Raw genomic sequence first — 19,708 nt, 5'->3', positions numbered from 1 at the left:
TGTTATGGAGCCGACCAAAGTCACCTCTGGGCCAGCAATAAAGTGCCATTTGTTACTCGACCTACCGGACGACATACTCATCGTGATCTGCTCGCAATGTCGCATCGACGAGCTTCTAGATCTTCGCCTGACCAACTCGAGGATACGAAACATCATATCAGAATACATGTTGACAATCGCACCCTCTGTAGCCCGCGTAACCTTTCCATACAGCGACCGCCTCCTAAAACCATTCGCGGACCGCACACGATACACGTTCGAATGGCTGAAAGGATTGATACCGCAGCAGCTGGCAGCAATACTAGTCGATAGACACCGTATTGTCTCTACTGGTTCACTGTCGCATTACGGTATACCAGCCGAAGACCCTTTTGGCGACGAGCTACGCGCCCGAGTCGCTAATGGCTGGCACGTCTTGCGTAGCTTGTCAAACATCTCCCGCGAGGTGCACAGGAGATATGAGGTCGTCCTCTACACGGACTGCGAGCTAGACACCCTGATACAGAAGGAGCAAATTATCCTTGACAAACGCCTGCAATACATGAAAACTCTGCCAGATCAGCTTGCCAACGACTACAAGCTCATGTTCAGGCTTTTGTGGACATGCTTCGGCACCGATTTATCAGATACGGGAGAAGACGAGCCATGGATCTCTGATAGGGGCGACGCACTCTCAAATCTGGGAATAGAAGACTTGCTATTGATGAGGGATGAGAACGTCGGTGGACGGTGGATGAGCCGCAGGGGTAGCTTATTGTTGACATGGTTCGTGCTAGCTGAGGGACCGGAGATGTTCTGGAGACAATGGTGGAGCCTGCCTTCAGGGTCGTCACAGAATCACATCCGCGACCTCGCCCGCTCGACCTTCCGCGAACTTCCTCCAACGCTAATGAACCGCCATCGTTGTTTCGCGCAAAGCTTTAAGGCAGCCAATCCCATACGTGGCCTTGTTTCGACGTCTCCAATTCCATATTTTGCCGAGTATACACTGCAGAGAGAAAACGATGACAGCCCCTCCCTAGTGAAGGATATTATGACACATGTTCCTTTCCGTGTAAATTTCAAAGTTCAACCCATGAAGCCTTTGGTGGTAGAGATCGGGTACCAGTTCGCTGAGTTCCATAATCTGTGGTTACGGATGGTGATCATGACGCTGGCTTCGTTTGGCTCAGCACGCCTGTGCCCCACCTGACCAGCGATTGACACAATTGCAATTATACAACCAGTGTTCTTGGTGGCGGACAACAATGCGTGGGCCTACGAACGAAGCCAGCATCGTCCACGAGCTTAGCCAAGCAGCTTGGGGCGGCGCTTGTCAATCCTCTACCTATCCACCACATCGATTAAACAGATATTTAGTAGGATGAGAAGACGGGAAGAGCAACTATTGCAGGTATTATGGTACAGCCTGAATGCCGTCAGTAACTTTTCGCCTCCTACACTTGAGAATAGAACAATGCTGAGGATATGTACGGTTGCTTGCGCGGATTAAGAATATCAGGTAGCCCGTCGAAGACCGTCAAGGACGTACTAAAATGGCCTAAAACGGGAAGATCTGGAATCTGGACGGAGAACTTGTGATATGCAAAGGAGTTTATGGATTCTGTTTGCGACGAGCGAACATTTCGGTTAGTATTTCGATGGCTTAAAGTATGGGACCTAATATCATTTTCTGGAAGTGGATAGCAACATTTAGGAATGTGTCAATGTCTCTTAACGAGGGAATACCTATTTAGGGCTAATAAGTGAACGATTGCGAGGTTAGTACAAAGGCGTAGGCAAAGGATTTACCCATATCTATCTAAGTCAGCATTAATTGCTTATCTACTATGTCGCAATTTCTTCTCTACGACTAAGAGTTAAACTTTTAAAGCAATCCGCTGTATCATATAATCGCTATGATCACGTTCTTCATTAACAGTGCACCGGTTAGGAGAGCGAAGACCGGATCTCTGTCCGCCAACGCTGGCAGCCATGCGGCTTTCCCTTCGCAATACGTAAACACCATGCGCAATTACAACGGTATTATGCCCTAACGACACGTACAAGCATATGTCCGTGCGTCCATGCGTGGCACATATTACGCACATGCGCTTTTAGCCTGAAGCTTGAATTTGCCAAAGAAAGTCTCATCTACAATCTCGTCGACGTGTCGAAACACATCCAGAAGCATTAGGACATGGAGATGAAAGTGGTAGAACCGACACAGGAGAACTTGGCGATAGCATTGAAGGAACGGGGAGTTTACCTTCTTCTCTAATAGCGCCGTTGGATGTATTCATGCTTGCTACAACAAGTGCATCCCCACAGTAAGCCTGATCCCGAGATTCGACTCCAAGATCCGGCTGAAGCCCCGCTACCACGACGTCCAAGATCCCCACAATCCCTGTTCGTACGTGAATCTCCCTATTGGCATTAACCCTTCTCCAATGCGGCCCTGTCTCAAATTGGCTCAACCCAGCCTTGTGGTCGAAGCGAAACAGCCAAAATCCGAACAGGGCCACGAAACCACTTCTACCGAACTCTGCATCTGCACAAACCTTATTTCCTATGCGAACTGTAGAAATGGCATCTTCGCTTCGCTTGGTATATACGCGCCCGTCGTGCTTCATATATACACACTCGTCTCGCTTCAAACCTCTGTTTTATATACTCTAGTTTCTTTTTTCACGTTTGGTCGAGATATGATATCGAGGAAGAAGAGATGGATAAGCATCCTGATCCCAGTCTAATCCCCGCATTCCCTTCCGCAGCAGCGCAAAACAATGCACGCTCTCTTGCTGGGACCGCGCTGGCGCTCCATGGTATTGCCCTCATGGTATTTGGAGGGAGAATGTGGTCGCGATGCTATCCCGTGTTTAGAATGCATAGGGACGATTACGTCTGCGCTATAGCATATGTACGCACTACCTTTCGTTTTCTACACGTTCCGGGTACTGACGTCCAACTAGGTCCTCGTAGTCGTCAACTCTATCCTCCTCCTCGCCGCAATTCCCTACGCCTTCGGCCACTCACCCACATCCTTCTTTCTCTCCGACGCCCAAGACGCGTTCAGACATGCTACTATTGCGCAGCCCATCTGGGCATGGGCAATGGCTGCTATCAAAACCTCCTTCGCCCTCATGCTGTTGCGTATCGAGCAGTCCAAAAAGCTTCGCCGCTTCCTCTGGGCCATGATCGCCCTTCAAATGGCTCTCGGCGTGTACAACACGCTTACCATACTCCTGCAATGCTTTCCCTTCTACAAAGCCTGGGACCTCATTGGTGCCGTGCCGGGCACTTGCTGGAGTAGGAGAGCCCAGTCAATCAGTACTATTGCCGTATCTGTACTCAACGTCCTTACCGATTTCGCCCTCGCTATGATGCCCATCTCCTTCTTGCGCAAGATACAGCGGCCGGTCCGCGAGCGCATTATTGTCGGCGGATTGATGGGTCTGGGCGTTTTCGCCGGCGTTGCCTCCATTCTCAAAATTGTTGCTGCCGCGCAGTTTGGACGCACCGGCGACCCCACCAACGAGAGCATCAAGATCGGTATGTGGTCTGTAGTCGAAGAGTTGGTTGGAATGATTGTCATCTGCATCCCATGTCTTCGCTCCCTGTTTCAGCACGTGCTGGAGTACTGTGGCGTACTGACTGTGCGCGTTCGGCAACACACGTACACGCGCGGATATGGCAGAACATACGATCGAAGCGAAGAAACGAAGAAGTCAAGCCGAAGTCAGAGCCGAAGCCGTTTAGCGACTGTCGTTGACGGCGAACACGATGCGGGTTTCAAACTAGATAACATTCGTACCGAGGGGTCGGAGGACAACATACTACACGAGTCTCCTACGCGAAGGGGTGGAATCTGGTGCACCAAAGAAGTAATGGTGGAAAATGATAGGCTTAGTCGGATGCCGTCGTATGAGAGGCCGGTTGGTGGCCCAGATGCGAGCTGGCATGATGAACCGTTTGACCTGGACAGAAGAGACCTTGGTAGAGTCTAGGAATTGGTGGTAGAGAACGTGTATTAGAAGGCAACGAAATTAAGAGAAGCCGTATCCTATTGAATCATGACTTTTAAGAATATGTCCTGTTGAGCGCGTAGGATCTATCCTCCTACCCGTGCTTCTCCAATCTACTCTTCAAGTCCCTCCCCAGCTCGTACCTGCAGCCCCAATCCCCGTGGCGCCTAGATTCGAGCTATAACGTCGGAAGCCTATGCCCATCCCAATTGGCACAGATGTTCTTCTCCTCACACCTCTTGTGTGCCCGCTGTGTGAATGACTCCTATGGTGGAGGGCATTGGACGATCTCCTCCGATCACTGTATGCCTCGTCACCGTTGTGGTCAGCTCCGTCGTCAGACACGTCTGCTATGCTAGATCGTGTGCTCGTGTAGCTCAGCAAATTCGGTGGCTCCCCTAGTTCCCCGAACTCTGATTCCGACAACGCTGCTTCATCATCCGTGTCGATGGAACGAGGTCTTGTATTTTGCTCCCCCGCGTCGTCTTCGGCCAAGGTGAGGCTCTCTTCATCCGAATCCGGATCATCGCCAAAGCCTTTGCCTTCCACCAGCCAGAACGTTGGTATTAATGCAAGGAACGCAATAGCAGACAATACCCAAAATGGAACAATCACATATCCGCGCTTGACGCCCCAAGAGAAGAGTCCACCACCAATGATAGGACCGGCAGCGCGTCCTATGGCTGACATGCTTGTTGCGAAACCGTTGAGGGTACCAAGGATGCGCAGACTGCTTGCGCTATTCGTCAACATGATCGTGCTTGTTGGAAACGCAAAAGTTCCACACATGCCCCTAAACATCAACAGCGCCACCATCGCGACTTGCTTCATTGTTGGGTCGGGGATAAGGGTAATAAATGGTGTAATGAAGAAGACACAGGGGAACGCAAAAAATGCGATGCGCAGACAGCGAAGAACACCTAGGTGTCGGGCCAAGGGTGGGAAGAGGAGAAACTGGCTAAGAGTGGAGGAGACGGCGAAGAAGGTAAAGATTGCGCCAATGCGGCGGGAGTCGATGCCGAAGCCGCCCGCAAATTTCAGAGGAAGGCGAACGTTGGGGTCGTCCAAGGATTGGGGAGGATGGTGCAGGAGTACTGGAAGTAGCTGTTTTCCTTGTTTAGCAACGCAAAGAGATACTCGGGAACGTGAGAGCTTACCTGATCGAACGCGAGTGTGTACAGTGCCAGTAGTGTGTACACGACTAGGTTTAGTGTGGTCTGGTATGTGAGGACATCGCGAATCTTTGGAGAGCCCTCCTTGATGATTTCACTTGCAACGCCAAGCCGTGCTGTAGACTGGTCATCGAAGGCTTTTTGCTGCCCAAGTAGCGGTTCACGCTCAGGTGATAATTCCTTCTGCTTCTTCGGCATGTTCAACGTCTTGCGAACGAAGGCGGTGAGCTTCGCACCCGTCCTCAGCCCCAGATCCTGTTTGTGTCTCTTACTCTCCAAAGTCTCCTTCAGGAACAGCCAACCCACGACGATTCCACATGCGAAGAAGGCTGCTGCCGCGAGATTTGGTAAGACGTACGGGAATCTCTCCAAGAAGCTATTGCCCCTTGGTTTGCGTGGGTCTATTCTCAGAGGATTTGCGAGTGCTCCTCCCAGCGTCGGGCCGAAAATGGCGGCAACCGTATATACCAAAGGCATGATGGAGAAGGCTCTCGGCTGTAACTCCTTCCATGGGCATAGCTCCGCTACCATTGTGCGCAAGATGCCCACATTCCCATTTGTTAAACCTTGTAGGGCGCGCGCCGCTAGAGCCATGGGCAAATTGACCGAGAAGCCCCAGAGCAGCATTGCCCACATGGTGTTGAACAGCCCTATTAAGATTGTTGGTTTCCTCCCATATCGGTCTGACGCAGCGCCCCAGAAGAGTCCTGTCACAGCTTGGCATATGGAAAATGTGGCGGACGAGATGCCCGCCCATCGTGCGATGTCGTTTTCAGGAACGCCGAAGGATTCCATAAGCTCGGGGAGGTATGGAAACACCGAGGTCAAGGCGATGGGTTCGGCGAAGCGACATATTGCTGGTGTTGAGGTTAGGCCAGTTTGAAGAGTTTGGGAGCGCCGGGGGACGTACAAAGAATTACCAGTTGCTTGACTGGCAATCGGTGTTCTGTCATGATGGTAAGAGAGCCGGAGAAAGCATACTAGACAGTACGCGTGAGGATGGAAAGAAAGAGGCGAGGCAGCGCAGATTAGGCGTCTGAATCCTCCTCATCTTTGCGTGCTCGGGTTGAAAGCGCGCACCCCGCATTGAGGGCTAGCCGTGTAGGGGTCATGCGCCACGCGTGCAGCACGGGTCGCGCCTTTTCGTCATCAGCCTCTTGTCTGCTCTTTAGAATTCTGAAGAGGGTTGCAGATATGCGCGATGATGTCTGTTTGCGTGTGCTGGCGGTGATAAGTGGCGGTTGTGTTGCAACTTTGCGAAGGTTGCGACTGCCGCTGCCGTTGCCGTCCTCGGCTGGGGAGCTCCTTCCCGGGTAGAACCAGGGTCCACTACCCAACAGGAACGGTGGAGACCAAACACGAGAGCATGCATCACGCCCGTGAGTCGCAATCTTCATTTCTCGCCACTGCTAGCATCTCTCTCAATCTACAATTACTCAAGCACTTCATTTCTCATCCTCTTGATGCTAACAGGGTAGTGGCTGATGTGTTGAATTATCGATTTCAAGGAAGTAGTTGAATACAGCGGAAGAATGTCCCACTACAGACGTTTAAGAATCGCGCTCCACCCGCTATCTAGTCCTCTCCTCTAGGATCGAGTACACTGCTGTTAGAGTTTGGACAATCATGAAAAACAAATTGATCTCAAAGAAGGGACGTGAAAGCGTGGTCAGAGAGAAGCTCGAGGAAGCGATCAATAGTGAATACACACGTCCGCCCCATGACGCAACAGAGGTAACATGCTCGGTGAAAGAGTATCAAGCAGCGGTTGTCGAAGTGGAATTACGTCACACCTGGTTGTATATGAGGCTTTCACAGCAACCGCGTAGTGCTCGTGACCCAGGTTCCTCTCGTTTCGCCATGCCTCGACACGACTTCACTTGAATACCGCGACCGACAGCGGCACTCCTGGAAGAATATAAACCTCCATTGCCGGAGCACACTTGATAAGTCCAACCAAAAGTCTCTTTTGTCCGACCTACAAGATCACATAGGCAAAGCACGCCAACTCAACTGTCGAAGCAATTCTGCTACCAAGATGGCACCCGACCATTTTCCCAAGAAGAAATCTACGGAGAAGATCTCTCCCGGTGAGCTGATCAACCGCTTCCCAAATCGCTATGCGGCCACCATAGCTCGTACCAGTGCTATAAGAAAGGATTTCGGCGGCAACAAGGGAGACGAGCTGGTCGAAGATGTCGAAAAACAGAGCACAGCTGCAGTGCATGAAACCCCCACCATTTCAAACGTCGATGTTGAAAGCGGAGCGGTCACGGTGGACGTGGACCGAAAAAGTTCACAAGAGAAGAATAGTTCCGTGGTTGAACCCGTAAGTCCTCAATGAAGCTATGTACGGACGATTCAAGTACTAAAGCAAAGATAGAATGCTTCCGCAGCGCCCTCAGCACCTATTCACGAGCCAAAGTCGCGGCTCGGTGAATACCACCAAAAGCTTGAACTCGCAGCACAACACCTAGATGTTGCGCGTTGGAGGCCACGGTACCCCGGCATTCTCCCTGCGAACGATCAGCATTATTCAGATTGTATCAACGCCGTTGCTCTCGGACTGCTAGACACTACTCGAGCTCGTGATCGCTTACAACGACCTACCGCTTTTGCCAACTTTGGTCCCCGTGGCGCTTACAACGATCGTGACATCGAAATCACGGCAACTTCCTTGGTTCATCAAGCTGCTCGTCTCTACACACACGGCGCTACGAGCCTCTTCTTCAAAACTCCCGCAAATATACCTCGCAATGAAGATGCAAACCTACAGTTCAAGGAGCGTCTAGCAGCCTTCATCAAGCTGATTCGAGATTTCAAGAAGGCTGCAGATGATGTAATGTGTGGCCGTTGCATTGAGGAGTTCCTAGCAGCGCCGGTAGCGAGCTGGCATGCTTTGAACGATCTGTTGGACGCATGGGATCCGAATGGAACCGCGAGATACATGGAGGCACTAACGGCTCAAGGTGTAGCACTGGATCAAGCGCGTATGGGCGCTACAAACCGTTCTAGAAACATGTAGAACTGAAGAAAGGTGATCGTATTGATAATGTTCTATATATAGGGGAAAGCTATGTTTATATATAAAAAAAAGTAAAACTAGAGTAAGCTAGTTTATATATAGACTAGTATATTAGGCATATAATAAATTATATATTAGGAATTTAAACTAATAGCCCCCCTAAATTCTAACACAAGATAAAATATAAAAAAAGAAAAAATAGCAGCCTTATAGTATTATACTATAATAAAAGTACTTTATATTAGAATTATAGTTTGTATATTATTTATTATAGCAAAGCTATATAAAGTTATAGCTATATACTTTTTTTTATAATTGCAATAATTATAAATTCTAATATAATTAAACTATACTTTTATGTAATTTTTTATAATACTATAAATAGTATAAAGCTATTTAAGCTTTAAAATTTAAATACGCTTAGCATTTTTTTAAGCTTGCTTTTATTATAATATATATATAATAAAGTACTGCTTTACTTTATAGAGCTTATAGTTATTTCTATAATTAAAAGTAAAGTTAACGCTAGAGCGGATTATACTACGCAGTAAAAAAAATTAGTATAAAAATTATAGTTTAAGTACTATACCTAGCACCTTAATATAGTATTAAAGTAGTAAAGTTTATATAATACTAAGTTAGCTAAATAAATTATTAAAAAACCTTTAATAATTGCTATTAGCAGCCCTAATATATTATTATCTAAAAATTATAGTAATAGAACTATAGATTTTCTAATAGTAACTAAGTTATTTAGGCATTGCTAGGCAGCTTTAAGTTTTAACTATAAACTATTATTAAAGCATAAATAAATTTTTAAACTAAAATTTAAGCAAGCTTTAATTTAGTAGTAAGCTTGTGCCTTAATAGCTAATACTTTTTTATAATTAGTAATAGCTTATACAATAGATATAGTTTTTATAAAGTACGCAAGGTAAAGCTTATAATTAAAACTTATAATTATATATTATTATTTATTATATAGTTGTATTATTGCGCGTCCTATAGTTGTATATAAGCAGAAAGTTAAAAGTTTAAATAGTAAGGGTTTAAACGCGTAGGCAGTAAAGCACATATTTGCGCACTTATTTTATAAATTAAAACTTATTTCTATCTTTTTAAGTCTCTTATTTTTTACTTTTATTTTTATATTAAATATAAATAATATAATACTAATAAATAAACTTGTGCATACAGGCCTACAAGTTGCTATTATAGCTAGCAATACTAGCTATAAGCTATTAATAATTACTTAGTATAAGTTACTGCTTTTTAACTATTTTAAGCTAGTAAATAGTAACTACTAGTACTATAAAAAAGTATATAAATACTTTAAAGTTAACTTTTTTTCTTGCAGCAGGCTCTTTTTACCCTGCCTAGTTAATTTTAACTTTCTAGCATTTCTTTATAATAAGCTAGTTATAACTAAGCAGCAGCAATACGCAACTTTTTTTATAATTAGCTACTATATAATAATGCAAAACTTTAACCTTAGCTGCAACTAAGCTGTTTTTATTAAAAACTAGAAAAATAAGCTTTTATAATTTATAAAAGATATTAAAAGTAACACAAAGCTTATAGCGTATTAAAAAAAGTTTTTTAAAAACTATAATTACTAGTAGTATAATAATTAAAAAATATAGCTTTTTAAAATAGTTAATTTAGTGTGTAAGTAAATGTAAGTAGTAAAGCAAGCAATAAAGCAGAAAAATAAGTAATAATAATTTAAATATACTACAAATAATAACTTATGCAGGCAAAAAAAAAAAGCAAAAAAATAGTTAAGTATTTAAGCTAATATTATAGGAAAAGTTATTATTATTATTGTTGTTATTATTATTATTAGCGTTGCTATTATTACCTAAAGGCCTAGTATTAGTTAGCTGCTTAGTAATTTAATATTATACTAAACATTTAAACATATACTTAAAAGCTGTTAAAAAAGATAGCGCCTTAGCAGTTAAAATTATATTATTAAAAATTAAAAGTTTATTATTTAGCAATTTTAAAAATAAAAGTACGCAATACACAGTAAAAATACTAATAATATAAGCTATTAATAATATATTAGGTCCTGTCTTCGCGGGAGAGCTTATAGTTATAAATAATAGTATTATTTATATTTATATTAAGTAGGTTAAAAATAGCGCTTATAGCAAGTGCTTAGTTAATAAAACTAATATTCTAGTAAACTGCTTTAAACTTAATAAAATTTAAAGTTTTTATAAGTATATTAGTAGGATTTTCTTTACTACTAATTTATTTAACTATAATAAAATTTTATTAAATATAATTGCAGAAAAAGTAATAACAAAAATTAATATATTTACTATATTAATAGAACTCTAGGTTTTTAGCAAGCTTAATAGTTAATTAATTATTAATATATATAAGCACTATATTAAAGTAAATGCCTATATTAAAATTATTAATAAATAACTTAATTTATATAGCTTCCTTTATAGCTTTACTAAAAGCTATATACTCTGCCTTGTATATAAACTAGGCTACAACTTTTTATATAATAAATAATTATAAAATAAAACTTTCTGCTAGTATAAAAATATAGCTAGTAGTAAAGTATTAAAAGTTAAAATATTTAGCCTAATTAGCGTTAATATAGCCTAAAAGCTAAAGTTTTTATTTTTTATATATAATGCTAATTTTGCAAGTACTGCTTATATAAGCATACGCTTTAATTATTGCATTTATATAATATTATATTAAATTACTATTAAAGCATTTATAAAGTAAAATAGTATAAACTAGGTTAATATATATTATAATTAGTAAGTAGTTAAAAAAATTAAACTTTTAAAAATTTTTTTTTTTAAAAGTAAAAATAGTAATATTATTATTATTTTACTTTAACTTAACGCAATAATTACACAAAATTTTAGTAATAGCTATATTACTAAAATTATAGCAATTAAAGAATTGCTAAATATATTTAGCTTAGTAAATTTTTATTATATTTATATTTTATTTAATATATATTTTTAGATATAGAGCATTAGGGTCTTCTAATATAATAGTAAAAGTATTAAAAAGTTTACTTTTAAATATATTAATATTATTTTAGTATAAAGTATAAATGCAAATATTATTAATATAAACTAAAATAATTAGCTTTTGCGCAGTATATATATAAACGCAGCTATTATAAAGTAAAATGCAAAAGCTTATTTGCACAAGCTTTACTATAAGCATTTTATACTATATATAAAGCGCTTATATAAGCTTATAAAAAAACTTAAATAGTAACTATATATAGCTAAAAAATAGCATTACTAAAAGTAGCGGCATATAGTAGACTATTTTTTAAAGTATAGTATTAAAAAAAATAATAATAATATTAATTTATATACTTGTCTATTTAAGCAGCGTATAAATAGTAAATAATATATATATAAATATAAAGCAAGCTATAAAAAAAAAATTTTAATATAATTAATACTAAAATACTATTAAAAACTGCAAGCAATAAAGCATGCTTTAAATTTAATAATTTTATTAATTAGTATAAATTTAACTTTATAAACTATTTTAGTAAAAATAGTTTTTTTATTTTTAAGTAATAAAACTACTTTATAAACGCTTTTTTTAAAAAGTAAATTAAATTTTTTTATTATTGCATTGCGTTATATTCCTGCTTTAAGTATTATTATAGCTTTTTTATAACATATTATACGGGCGAATCAGTCGCCTAGTTAAGTTAGTTATAATACTAAAACTCTACTAAAATTAGTAGTCTTCTACTATTAAACGCGATGCTTTAATATAATAATATGCAATTTTCTTAAAAAGAAAACTAAATATAGCTTGCAGTTTAGGCTTTAAAATATAATATAAATTTTTTTTAATAAAAAGCTGCGCGGATTTATAGCGTTTTTTAAATAATACTTAGTAATTAACTAAAAAAAAAACTTCTATAATATAATACTAGGCCTAACAAAATAAAGCTTTTTTTAATAGAAAAAAAAATAATTGCCTAGTATATACTTTACTTTAAAAACTAAGAATTTCTGCCCTAACTAGCTGCTATAAATAATATAACTAATATTTTGCTAGCTAAATATAAGCAACTATTTATTAGCAAGAATTAGGCTAGTATATTTATTAAATAATATTTACAGCTTAGTACTAAGACTTTTTAAAAGTATAACTACTAAAAAATTTTATATAAAAATCTTAAACTTATACAAAGCTAGTTTTAACTTATAAAAAATATAAAGGCCAAGCATAGTATTTAAAATAAAAATATATATAACTTTAATAAAATAGGCTTTATAATAGGCTAGATATTATATAAAACTATTATTTTAAGTGCTAACTATTAAAGATAGCTAAAGATAGTGCAGCAAAATAATTAAAAGTAAATAATAGTAATTTAAAGTATTAATATAATAAAATAAATTATTTTACTTTTTATTATTTTTGCAAATAAAAACTACTTTTTAGCCTAGTACAAAAAAGATAGCCTGCCCTATAATTAAATTATTATAGTTTTTAAAAATAGCTAAATAATAAATAAGCTTATTTTTAAGTAGTTAAAGCACTTTAATAAGTATACTAAAAGGAAAGTTATTAGTACTTATTATTTATTTATTATTAATAGTTATAAAAACTACGCATTAGTCTAATTCTAGCAGTATTATAAAAAATAAAAAATTATTACTTTTTATATACCCTTATATTTGTTGCACCTACTATAGCTACTTAATATAAATTATTTTGCGCTTTTAAAAAAAGCGTATAAGTACTAAGCTAAAAAGCTAATATGCAATAGTATTAATTATATTACTAAAATTAAATTTTTACTGTGCTTTAAATTAGCTTTTAATACTATTATTATAAAAAGCAATATTTTAAGTAGCTTTAAAGGCGCTAATTTAGTTTTTTTTAACTTTAAAGCTATAATATTAAAATTTAATATTTAATTATATATTCTATTACTACTTACTATTAAAAACAGTTTTTAGGAGTTAAAAATACTAAGTAATAATATATTACACAGGCGAGTTAGTTGCCTAGTTAAGTTAATTATAATGCTAAAACTTTACTAAAATTAGTACTATGCACAATAGTACAGCACTGTAAAAAATTATAGTAGTAAATTATAATAAGCTAATTTATTTAAAAATTATTTTTACTTTTTACTTGTATATTTATGTGTTATGCCTAACTTTACTATAGCATTTATAGCGCCTTTAAAAGGGCTTACCTGCTTTAGTATATATTTACTTTTTTATTTTTTTTTATTACTACGCGCTCTAAACTCTTTTAAAATTATTAATTAAAAACTATTTTTTACTATAAAAGTTTCTTTTTTTTGTACTTGCTTCTTTTTATGCAATTTTTATTATATAGCAGCTTTATTAGCTGCTTAAAACTTAATAATTTTTTTTTACACTAATATAAGCTTATGCGCGACTATAGCTGCACTTTTTAAAATTTTTTTAAAAGCTTTAACTATTAAAGTAGAAGAACTATTTAAATGCTTTTAAATTCTTATTTTAACTAGTGTTAATTAAAATTTAAATTCTAAAGTATTGCTTAGTGTTTTTAACTTTTAGAAACTGTTTTTAATAGTAAGTAGTAATAAAATATATAACTAAATATTAAGCTTTAATATTACAGCTTTAAAATTAAAAAAAACTAGACTAGTGCTTTTAAAGCTACCTAAAATATTGCTCTTTATAATAGTAGCATTAAAAGCTAGTTTAAAGCATAGTAAAAATTTAATTTTAGTAATATAGTTAATGCTGTTGCGCATTAGCTTTTTAGCTTAGTACTTATATACTTTTTTTAAAAGCATAAAACAACTTATATTAAATAGCTATAGCAAGTGCAACAAATGCAAAAGTATATAAAAAGTAATAATTTTTTATTCTTTGTAGTACTGCTAGAATTAAACTAATATATAGCTTTTATAACTATTAATAATAAGTAGATAATAAGTACTAATAACTTTCCTTTTAGTATACTTATTAAAGTGCTTTAACTACTTAAAAGTAAGCTTATTTATTATTTAGCTATTCTTAAAAATTATAATAATTTAATTATAAAGCAGGCTATTTTTTTTGTACTAGGCTAAAAAGTAGTTCTTACCTGCAAAAATAATAAAAAGTAAAATAGCCTATTTTATTATATTAATGCTTTAAATTACTATTATTTATTTTTAATTACTCTGCTGTACTATTTTTGGCTGTCCTTAATAATTAGCACTTAAAATAATAATTTTATATAATATTTAGCTTATTATAAAGCCTGTTTTATTAAAATTATATATATTTTTGTCCTAAATACTATGCTTAGCTTTTATATTTTTTATAAGTTAGAACTAGCCTTGTATAAGCTTAGAATTTTTATATAAAATTTTTTAGTAATTATACTTTTAAAAAGTTTTAGTACTAAGCTATAGATATTATTTAATAAACGTGCTAGCCTAGTTCCTGCTAATAAGTAGTTGCCTATATTTAGCTAGCAAAGTATTAGCTATATTGTTTATAGTAGCTAGTTAGAGTAGAAATCTTTAGTTTTTAAAGTAGAATATATACTAGGCAATTACTTCTTTTTTTATTAAAAAAAGCTTTATTTTGTTAGGCCTAGTATTATGTTATAAAAGCTTTCTTTTTAGTTAATTATTAAGTATTATTTAAGAAACGCTGTAGATCTGCGTAGCCTTTTATTAAAAAAAATTTATATTACATTTTAAAACTTAAATTGCAAGCTATATTTAGTTTTTTTTTTAAAAAAATTGTATATTATTATATTAAAGCATTGCGTTTAATAGTAGAAAACTACTAATTTTAGTAGGGTTTTAGCATTGTAACTAACTCAACTAGGCGACTAATTCGCCTGTGTAATACGTTAATTATATTTAAAACTTACTTAAAGTTGTATGCAAAAAAAGCAAACTAATTAATTTAAAAAAAATTTTTATTAAGTATATTTTTATTAAATATATTAGTATTATTAATATTGCAAAGTTTTATAAGTTGACTGTTTTTTATAAATACTTAAGATTTAAGTCTATATCCTTTATATTTTAGATTATAAATAATAATAAATATTATATAACTATAATTATAACTATTAGGCTTTTTGTAAACCGTATATGCAGCTTTTTTTTTAATAGTAAAAATATTATTTTTTGTTTTTATTACATACATCTGTCTATATTTATATATATATAAATATTTTATTATTATATACTATGTGCATAAATAATTTTTTATATAGCTTTATTTAGTAGACTTGCAGACTATACAAATACTAAGTTTAAAATAATTAAGTTTTTTATTAGGGTAGTAGGCTATTTATATAATATTATTATTACTATAGCATTTACATAGAAAGCTATTATTTATATAATATAAATATAAAATAGCTTAATTATACTTATATCTTATGCCTATATAGTTATTATAAAAATTATTATTTTTATTAGCAAAAGCTATGCATATATTACTATTTACAACATATATATTGTATAAATATTAACTATTATATTATAATAGCTTAAGTATTTAATAGGGGTTATAAGATTACTTTTTATAATTTTAATATATAGTATATTATTATTTTTTAAGTAGTATTTACTGCATATATATTTGTACTAGTGCATAGTTTAAATATTTATTAATTATAGTATAGTAGTTGCATAGAAATTTTGTGTATATTAAAGCTTTTATAATTTTTTTATATTATTTGCAGCAATTGCAAATATGCTGCTATTTTTTTATTATAAATAAAGTATACTTAGTATAGTTTATAATACAATAGTTGCATTTTATATTATTGCCTAAAATTAAATATTTATATTATTTTAAGAAATAGCAAGTGCAGATATTATTAGTAAGCTTGTTAATCTTAAGAAGTTTAAACAAATTAAATTTTTTATTACTATTATTAATTATTAAGCTATAATTGTTTTTATTTAAAAATTATTATAATTTTAGGAATATTTTTTAAAGCATAAAATTAATAAGTAGCTTATAGCTAACTTTAGCAGTATTATTATTACTAAGCTAAGGCTATAAGTTAGAAATAATATTTTTAAACAAAATATTATTGCTATTATTAGAAAAGCTAGACAAACTGTTTTTGTCGCTTTTATTAGTAAAATTAATAATTATATTTTTGTTTAAAAAAGTGCTATTATTTTTATTAATAAAATTAATAGTTATATATATCTGCATAAGTACATTTAATAACTACATAATACTATTAAAATATTATATAATTAGTTATAAGTTAAATATAATATTATAAAGTAGTTAGTCTATAGAATAATTCTTAGAAGTATATATTCTTAAAATTTAAAAAAAATCTATTTATTTATTTAAAAAACAAAGTTTTATAATTTAAATAAATTTAAAATATAAATTTATACTTAATAGCTACTTTTTTTTTACTTAAAATTAAGTTGCTTATTAGTAATTAAGCGTATAAAAGTAAAGTAAAATAATAGCAGAAATAAAAAATAGTATATTTAAATATTGTTAGCATGCTATTTTTTTAAATTATATTAATAGTGCTAGTACATATACTAGTAACAAGTTTAGTTTTTTTAGAAAATAATTTTAGTATTGCTAGTAGCAATAGTTAGTTTAAGTAATATATATAAAATTTTATATATACATTGCTTTTTATACTTATTTTATAAAATTTTTATTATTAAAAAATTTATTTATAAAAGTAGATAGTGCAAAGAAATAGCTATTAAAAGCAGATATAGTATTATTATTACTATTATTATTATTATTGCTATTTAAGTTAAGTGCTGCATTTAGTACTTAAATAAGTTTTTATAATACATAATTATTAATATACTAATTATAAAAATAAGTATTATTTATATTAGTTGTATTATTAATGCAAGCTATAGAAATGCGCCTAACTTATTTAATATTAAAGTACTAGACTTAATAAATATTTTTACTATTTGCGCATAAAAAATATATAATATATTTTTATAAAAAATAAAGCTTTTATTAGCTAATAGTAACGCAGAGTTTAAAAAGTGTAGTAATATAAATTTATATTTTTTATATATTATTTTTACTAAAATTAGGTTTTTTGCTATAAAAAGCTTTATAAAAAAATTTTTTATTTAGCAATATTTTTATAAAAGTTTAGTTTTTTTTATTAATAGTTTTTTAAATAGTATATATTTAGAAATTTTCTAGTAATATAGCACTGCGCAGTATTTCTTTAGTACAATTAATAATAAATTTAGTTATATTAAAAAAAAGTATAAAATTTTTAATTATAACTAAAGAGCGTTTGTGTATAGTCTAATAAAAGTATTTAATTGCGCTAATTATGTAGTAGGCATATAAGGCGCTAAATTTAATAATAATACTTTTATTATTGCAAAAAGCTTAAATAAAGTATTATAAAAATTTATTATTATATTGTATGCAAATAATAAATTTGCTATATTTTATAAATATATAAGTAATAAATGTAGTAAAAAGCTTTGCAATTTTATTTTTAGTAATAAATAGAATAATTTAAGTAAATTAAGTAGTATTATTAATAAAAAATAGTGCATACTTTTTGCTTTTTAAGCCTAAGATAGAATATAGTTTTTATATATTTATAATAATAAATTGCCTAAATTTTTTATAGTAATAGTAGGCTAAATTGCAAAAATTTTTATAAAGTGCGCAAGTAGTATAGCAAATAAAATAAATATTTTTAATTTTAGCTTTAATTTATGCATTTATAATTTTAAATTTTTTGCTTATTTTAAGTAGTATCTGCATACTATTAAAACTTAAATAACTAAAATAATAATATTTTAACTAAACTAAGTTATTAAAATTAATAGTAGTAGCAGCAATAAAAAGCGCAGGTAAGCATTAAAATTAAAATATATAAATATTTATTTAAAAATAAAGTAAAGTGTATATAAATTCTACTTTAGTATTTTTTTTATATATTTTTATAGCAGTGCCTGTAATTACAATAATAAAGTTTAATTATATAAAAAGCAATAAAGACAGTAGGTTGCAGCATACCTAAAAAGTATATTATATATTATATAGTTTAAAAATAATAAATTTACTATTTATATTAGTAATAACAAACTTAATATTATTTATACTAATAATATTAAATTAGAATCTTTATTTGCATTTTTTAATAGTTTTTCTATAAAGCTTAAGTTTAAAAAAAAAAAAAAAAATTATTAGTAATATAATAAAAAGCACTACTATTACAAATTTAATAATTAAAAAAAGTTAGTAGTATTAAAACTACATATACAGTTTATATAAATAATTTATTAATTTTATTTAAATTTTATATACTTTAGCTATTACTATTTATAATAGCCTTTTTTGCACTTGTCTCTAGCTTATATTTATAATTCTATTATATATTAAATATAAAAGAGTAGTTAAAAGTAAAATATATATATTTAAAATTTAAAATATAAAAAAAATTAAAATTAAAATTATTAATTGCTATTGCAATTATGCGCTTAAGATAAAAATTATTAATAATAATAAAATTAAAATTATAATTTTTACTTGCACTTTTAGTATTTTTAGTATTTTTAATATTTTATTACTTTTTATAATAAGTAGCTTTAATATATTTAAATTTACTATATTTAGTATACTTAAAAGTATTAGGCTTACTAATATAATAACGTACTTTTATAACAAGTAGTTAGTTAGGATAAGTAGTTAGTCTCTACTAAGCCCCTACTAAAACTTACTATTGCCTATAGTATATCGCAACTATAGTATATTGTACTATAATTAATAGTATATAGTATTAATTTATAATATTTTTTATATTATTTTTATATGTGCGCGTATTGTGCTTTATTTTATTATAGCATTTATAGCGCTTTTAAAAAGGCTTACCTACTTTAGCGCGCGCTTTTTTTTTTATTTTTATTTTATTACTACGCGCCCTAAACTCCTTTAAAATTATTAGTTAAAAACTATTTTTTATTATAAAAGTTTTTTTTTTTGTACTTGCTTTTTTTTGTGCAATTTATATTATATAGTAGTTTTATTAGCAGCTTAAAGCTTAAAATTTTATTTTTGCATTAATACTATTAAATGCGCTATTATTTTTGCATTTTTAGTAAATTTTATAAAAGTATTTACTATTAAAGTAGAAAAACTATTTAAGTACTTTTAAATTTTTTTTTTTAAAAATATTAATTATAACTTAAATTTTAAAGTATTACTAAGTATTCTTAATTCCTAGGCACTATTTTTAATAGTAAGTAATAGTAAAGTATATAACTAGATATTAAGCTTTAATATTATAGCTTTTAGGTTAAGTAGTACTAAGCTAGTACTTTAAAAGTTTTTTAAAATATTGCTTTTTATAATAATAGCGTTAAAAGCGGCTTTAAAGCATAGTAAAAACTTAATTTTAATAATATAATTAATATAGTTACGCATTAGGATTTTAGCTTAGCACTTATATGCCTTTTTTAAAAAGGTAAAATAGTTTATATTAAGTAGTTATAG

The 19,708-nt window shown here is 32.1% G+C and overlaps 5 protein-coding genes across 5 annotated transcripts; 3 read left to right on the top strand and 2 right to left on the bottom strand.

Moving 5' to 3' along the window:
* Window positions 1–4: 4 nt before the first annotated feature.
* Window positions 5–1,192, top strand: K460DRAFT_356043 (uncharacterized protein; the record flags this gene model as incomplete). The annotated part of the gene is made up of 1 exon (XM_040931926.1): window positions 5–1,192. One exon carries the CDS (start codon window positions 5–7, stop codon window positions 1,190–1,192), a length of 1,188 nt encoding a protein of 395 aa, XP_040788918.1.
* Window positions 1,193–1,963: 771 nt separating this feature from the next.
* On the bottom strand, window positions 1,964–2,852 carry K460DRAFT_123523 (uncharacterized protein). The gene has a single exon (XM_040926637.1). The coding sequence runs from the start codon at window positions 2,610–2,612 to the stop codon at window positions 2,130–2,132; it is 483 nt and encodes a 160-aa protein (XP_040788917.1). The 5' UTR covers window positions 2,613–2,852; the 3' UTR covers window positions 1,964–2,129.
* K460DRAFT_377584 (uncharacterized protein) lies at window positions 2,705–3,986 on the top strand (the record flags this gene model as incomplete). Its single annotated transcript, XM_040934986.1, has 2 exons — window positions 2,705–2,818; window positions 2,952–3,986. The coding sequence occupies 2 exons, from the start codon at window positions 2,705–2,707 to the stop codon at window positions 3,984–3,986; spliced, it is 1,149 nt and encodes a 382-aa protein (XP_040788916.1).
* A 138-nt stretch (window positions 3,987–4,124) lies between these two features.
* K460DRAFT_285032 (MFS general substrate transporter) lies at window positions 4,125–6,129 on the bottom strand (the record flags this gene model as incomplete). Its single annotated transcript, XM_040928781.1, has 3 exons — window positions 4,125–5,108; window positions 5,162–6,033; window positions 6,087–6,129. The coding sequence occupies 3 exons, from the start codon at window positions 6,127–6,129 to the stop codon at window positions 4,125–4,127; spliced, it is 1,899 nt and encodes a 632-aa protein (XP_040788915.1).
* A 1,085-nt stretch (window positions 6,130–7,214) lies between these two features.
* K460DRAFT_356040 (uncharacterized protein) lies at window positions 7,215–8,201 on the top strand (the record flags this gene model as incomplete). The annotated part of the gene is made up of 2 exons (XM_040931925.1): window positions 7,215–7,505; window positions 7,560–8,201. The coding sequence occupies 2 exons, from the start codon at window positions 7,215–7,217 to the stop codon at window positions 8,199–8,201; spliced, it is 933 nt and encodes a 310-aa protein (XP_040788914.1).
* Window positions 8,202–19,708: the final 11,507 nt, after the last annotated feature.

The sequence above is a fragment of the Cucurbitaria berberidis genome (assembly GCF_010015615.1).
Source record: "Cucurbitaria berberidis CBS 394.84 unplaced genomic scaffold K460scaffold_3, whole genome shotgun sequence".
In the NCBI taxonomy this organism is placed as follows: domain Eukaryota; kingdom Fungi; phylum Ascomycota; class Dothideomycetes; order Pleosporales; family Cucurbitariaceae; genus Cucurbitaria; species Cucurbitaria berberidis.
Note: the sequence above shows the minus strand (reverse complement) of the source record. Positions and strands in the feature narration are given on the sequence as shown.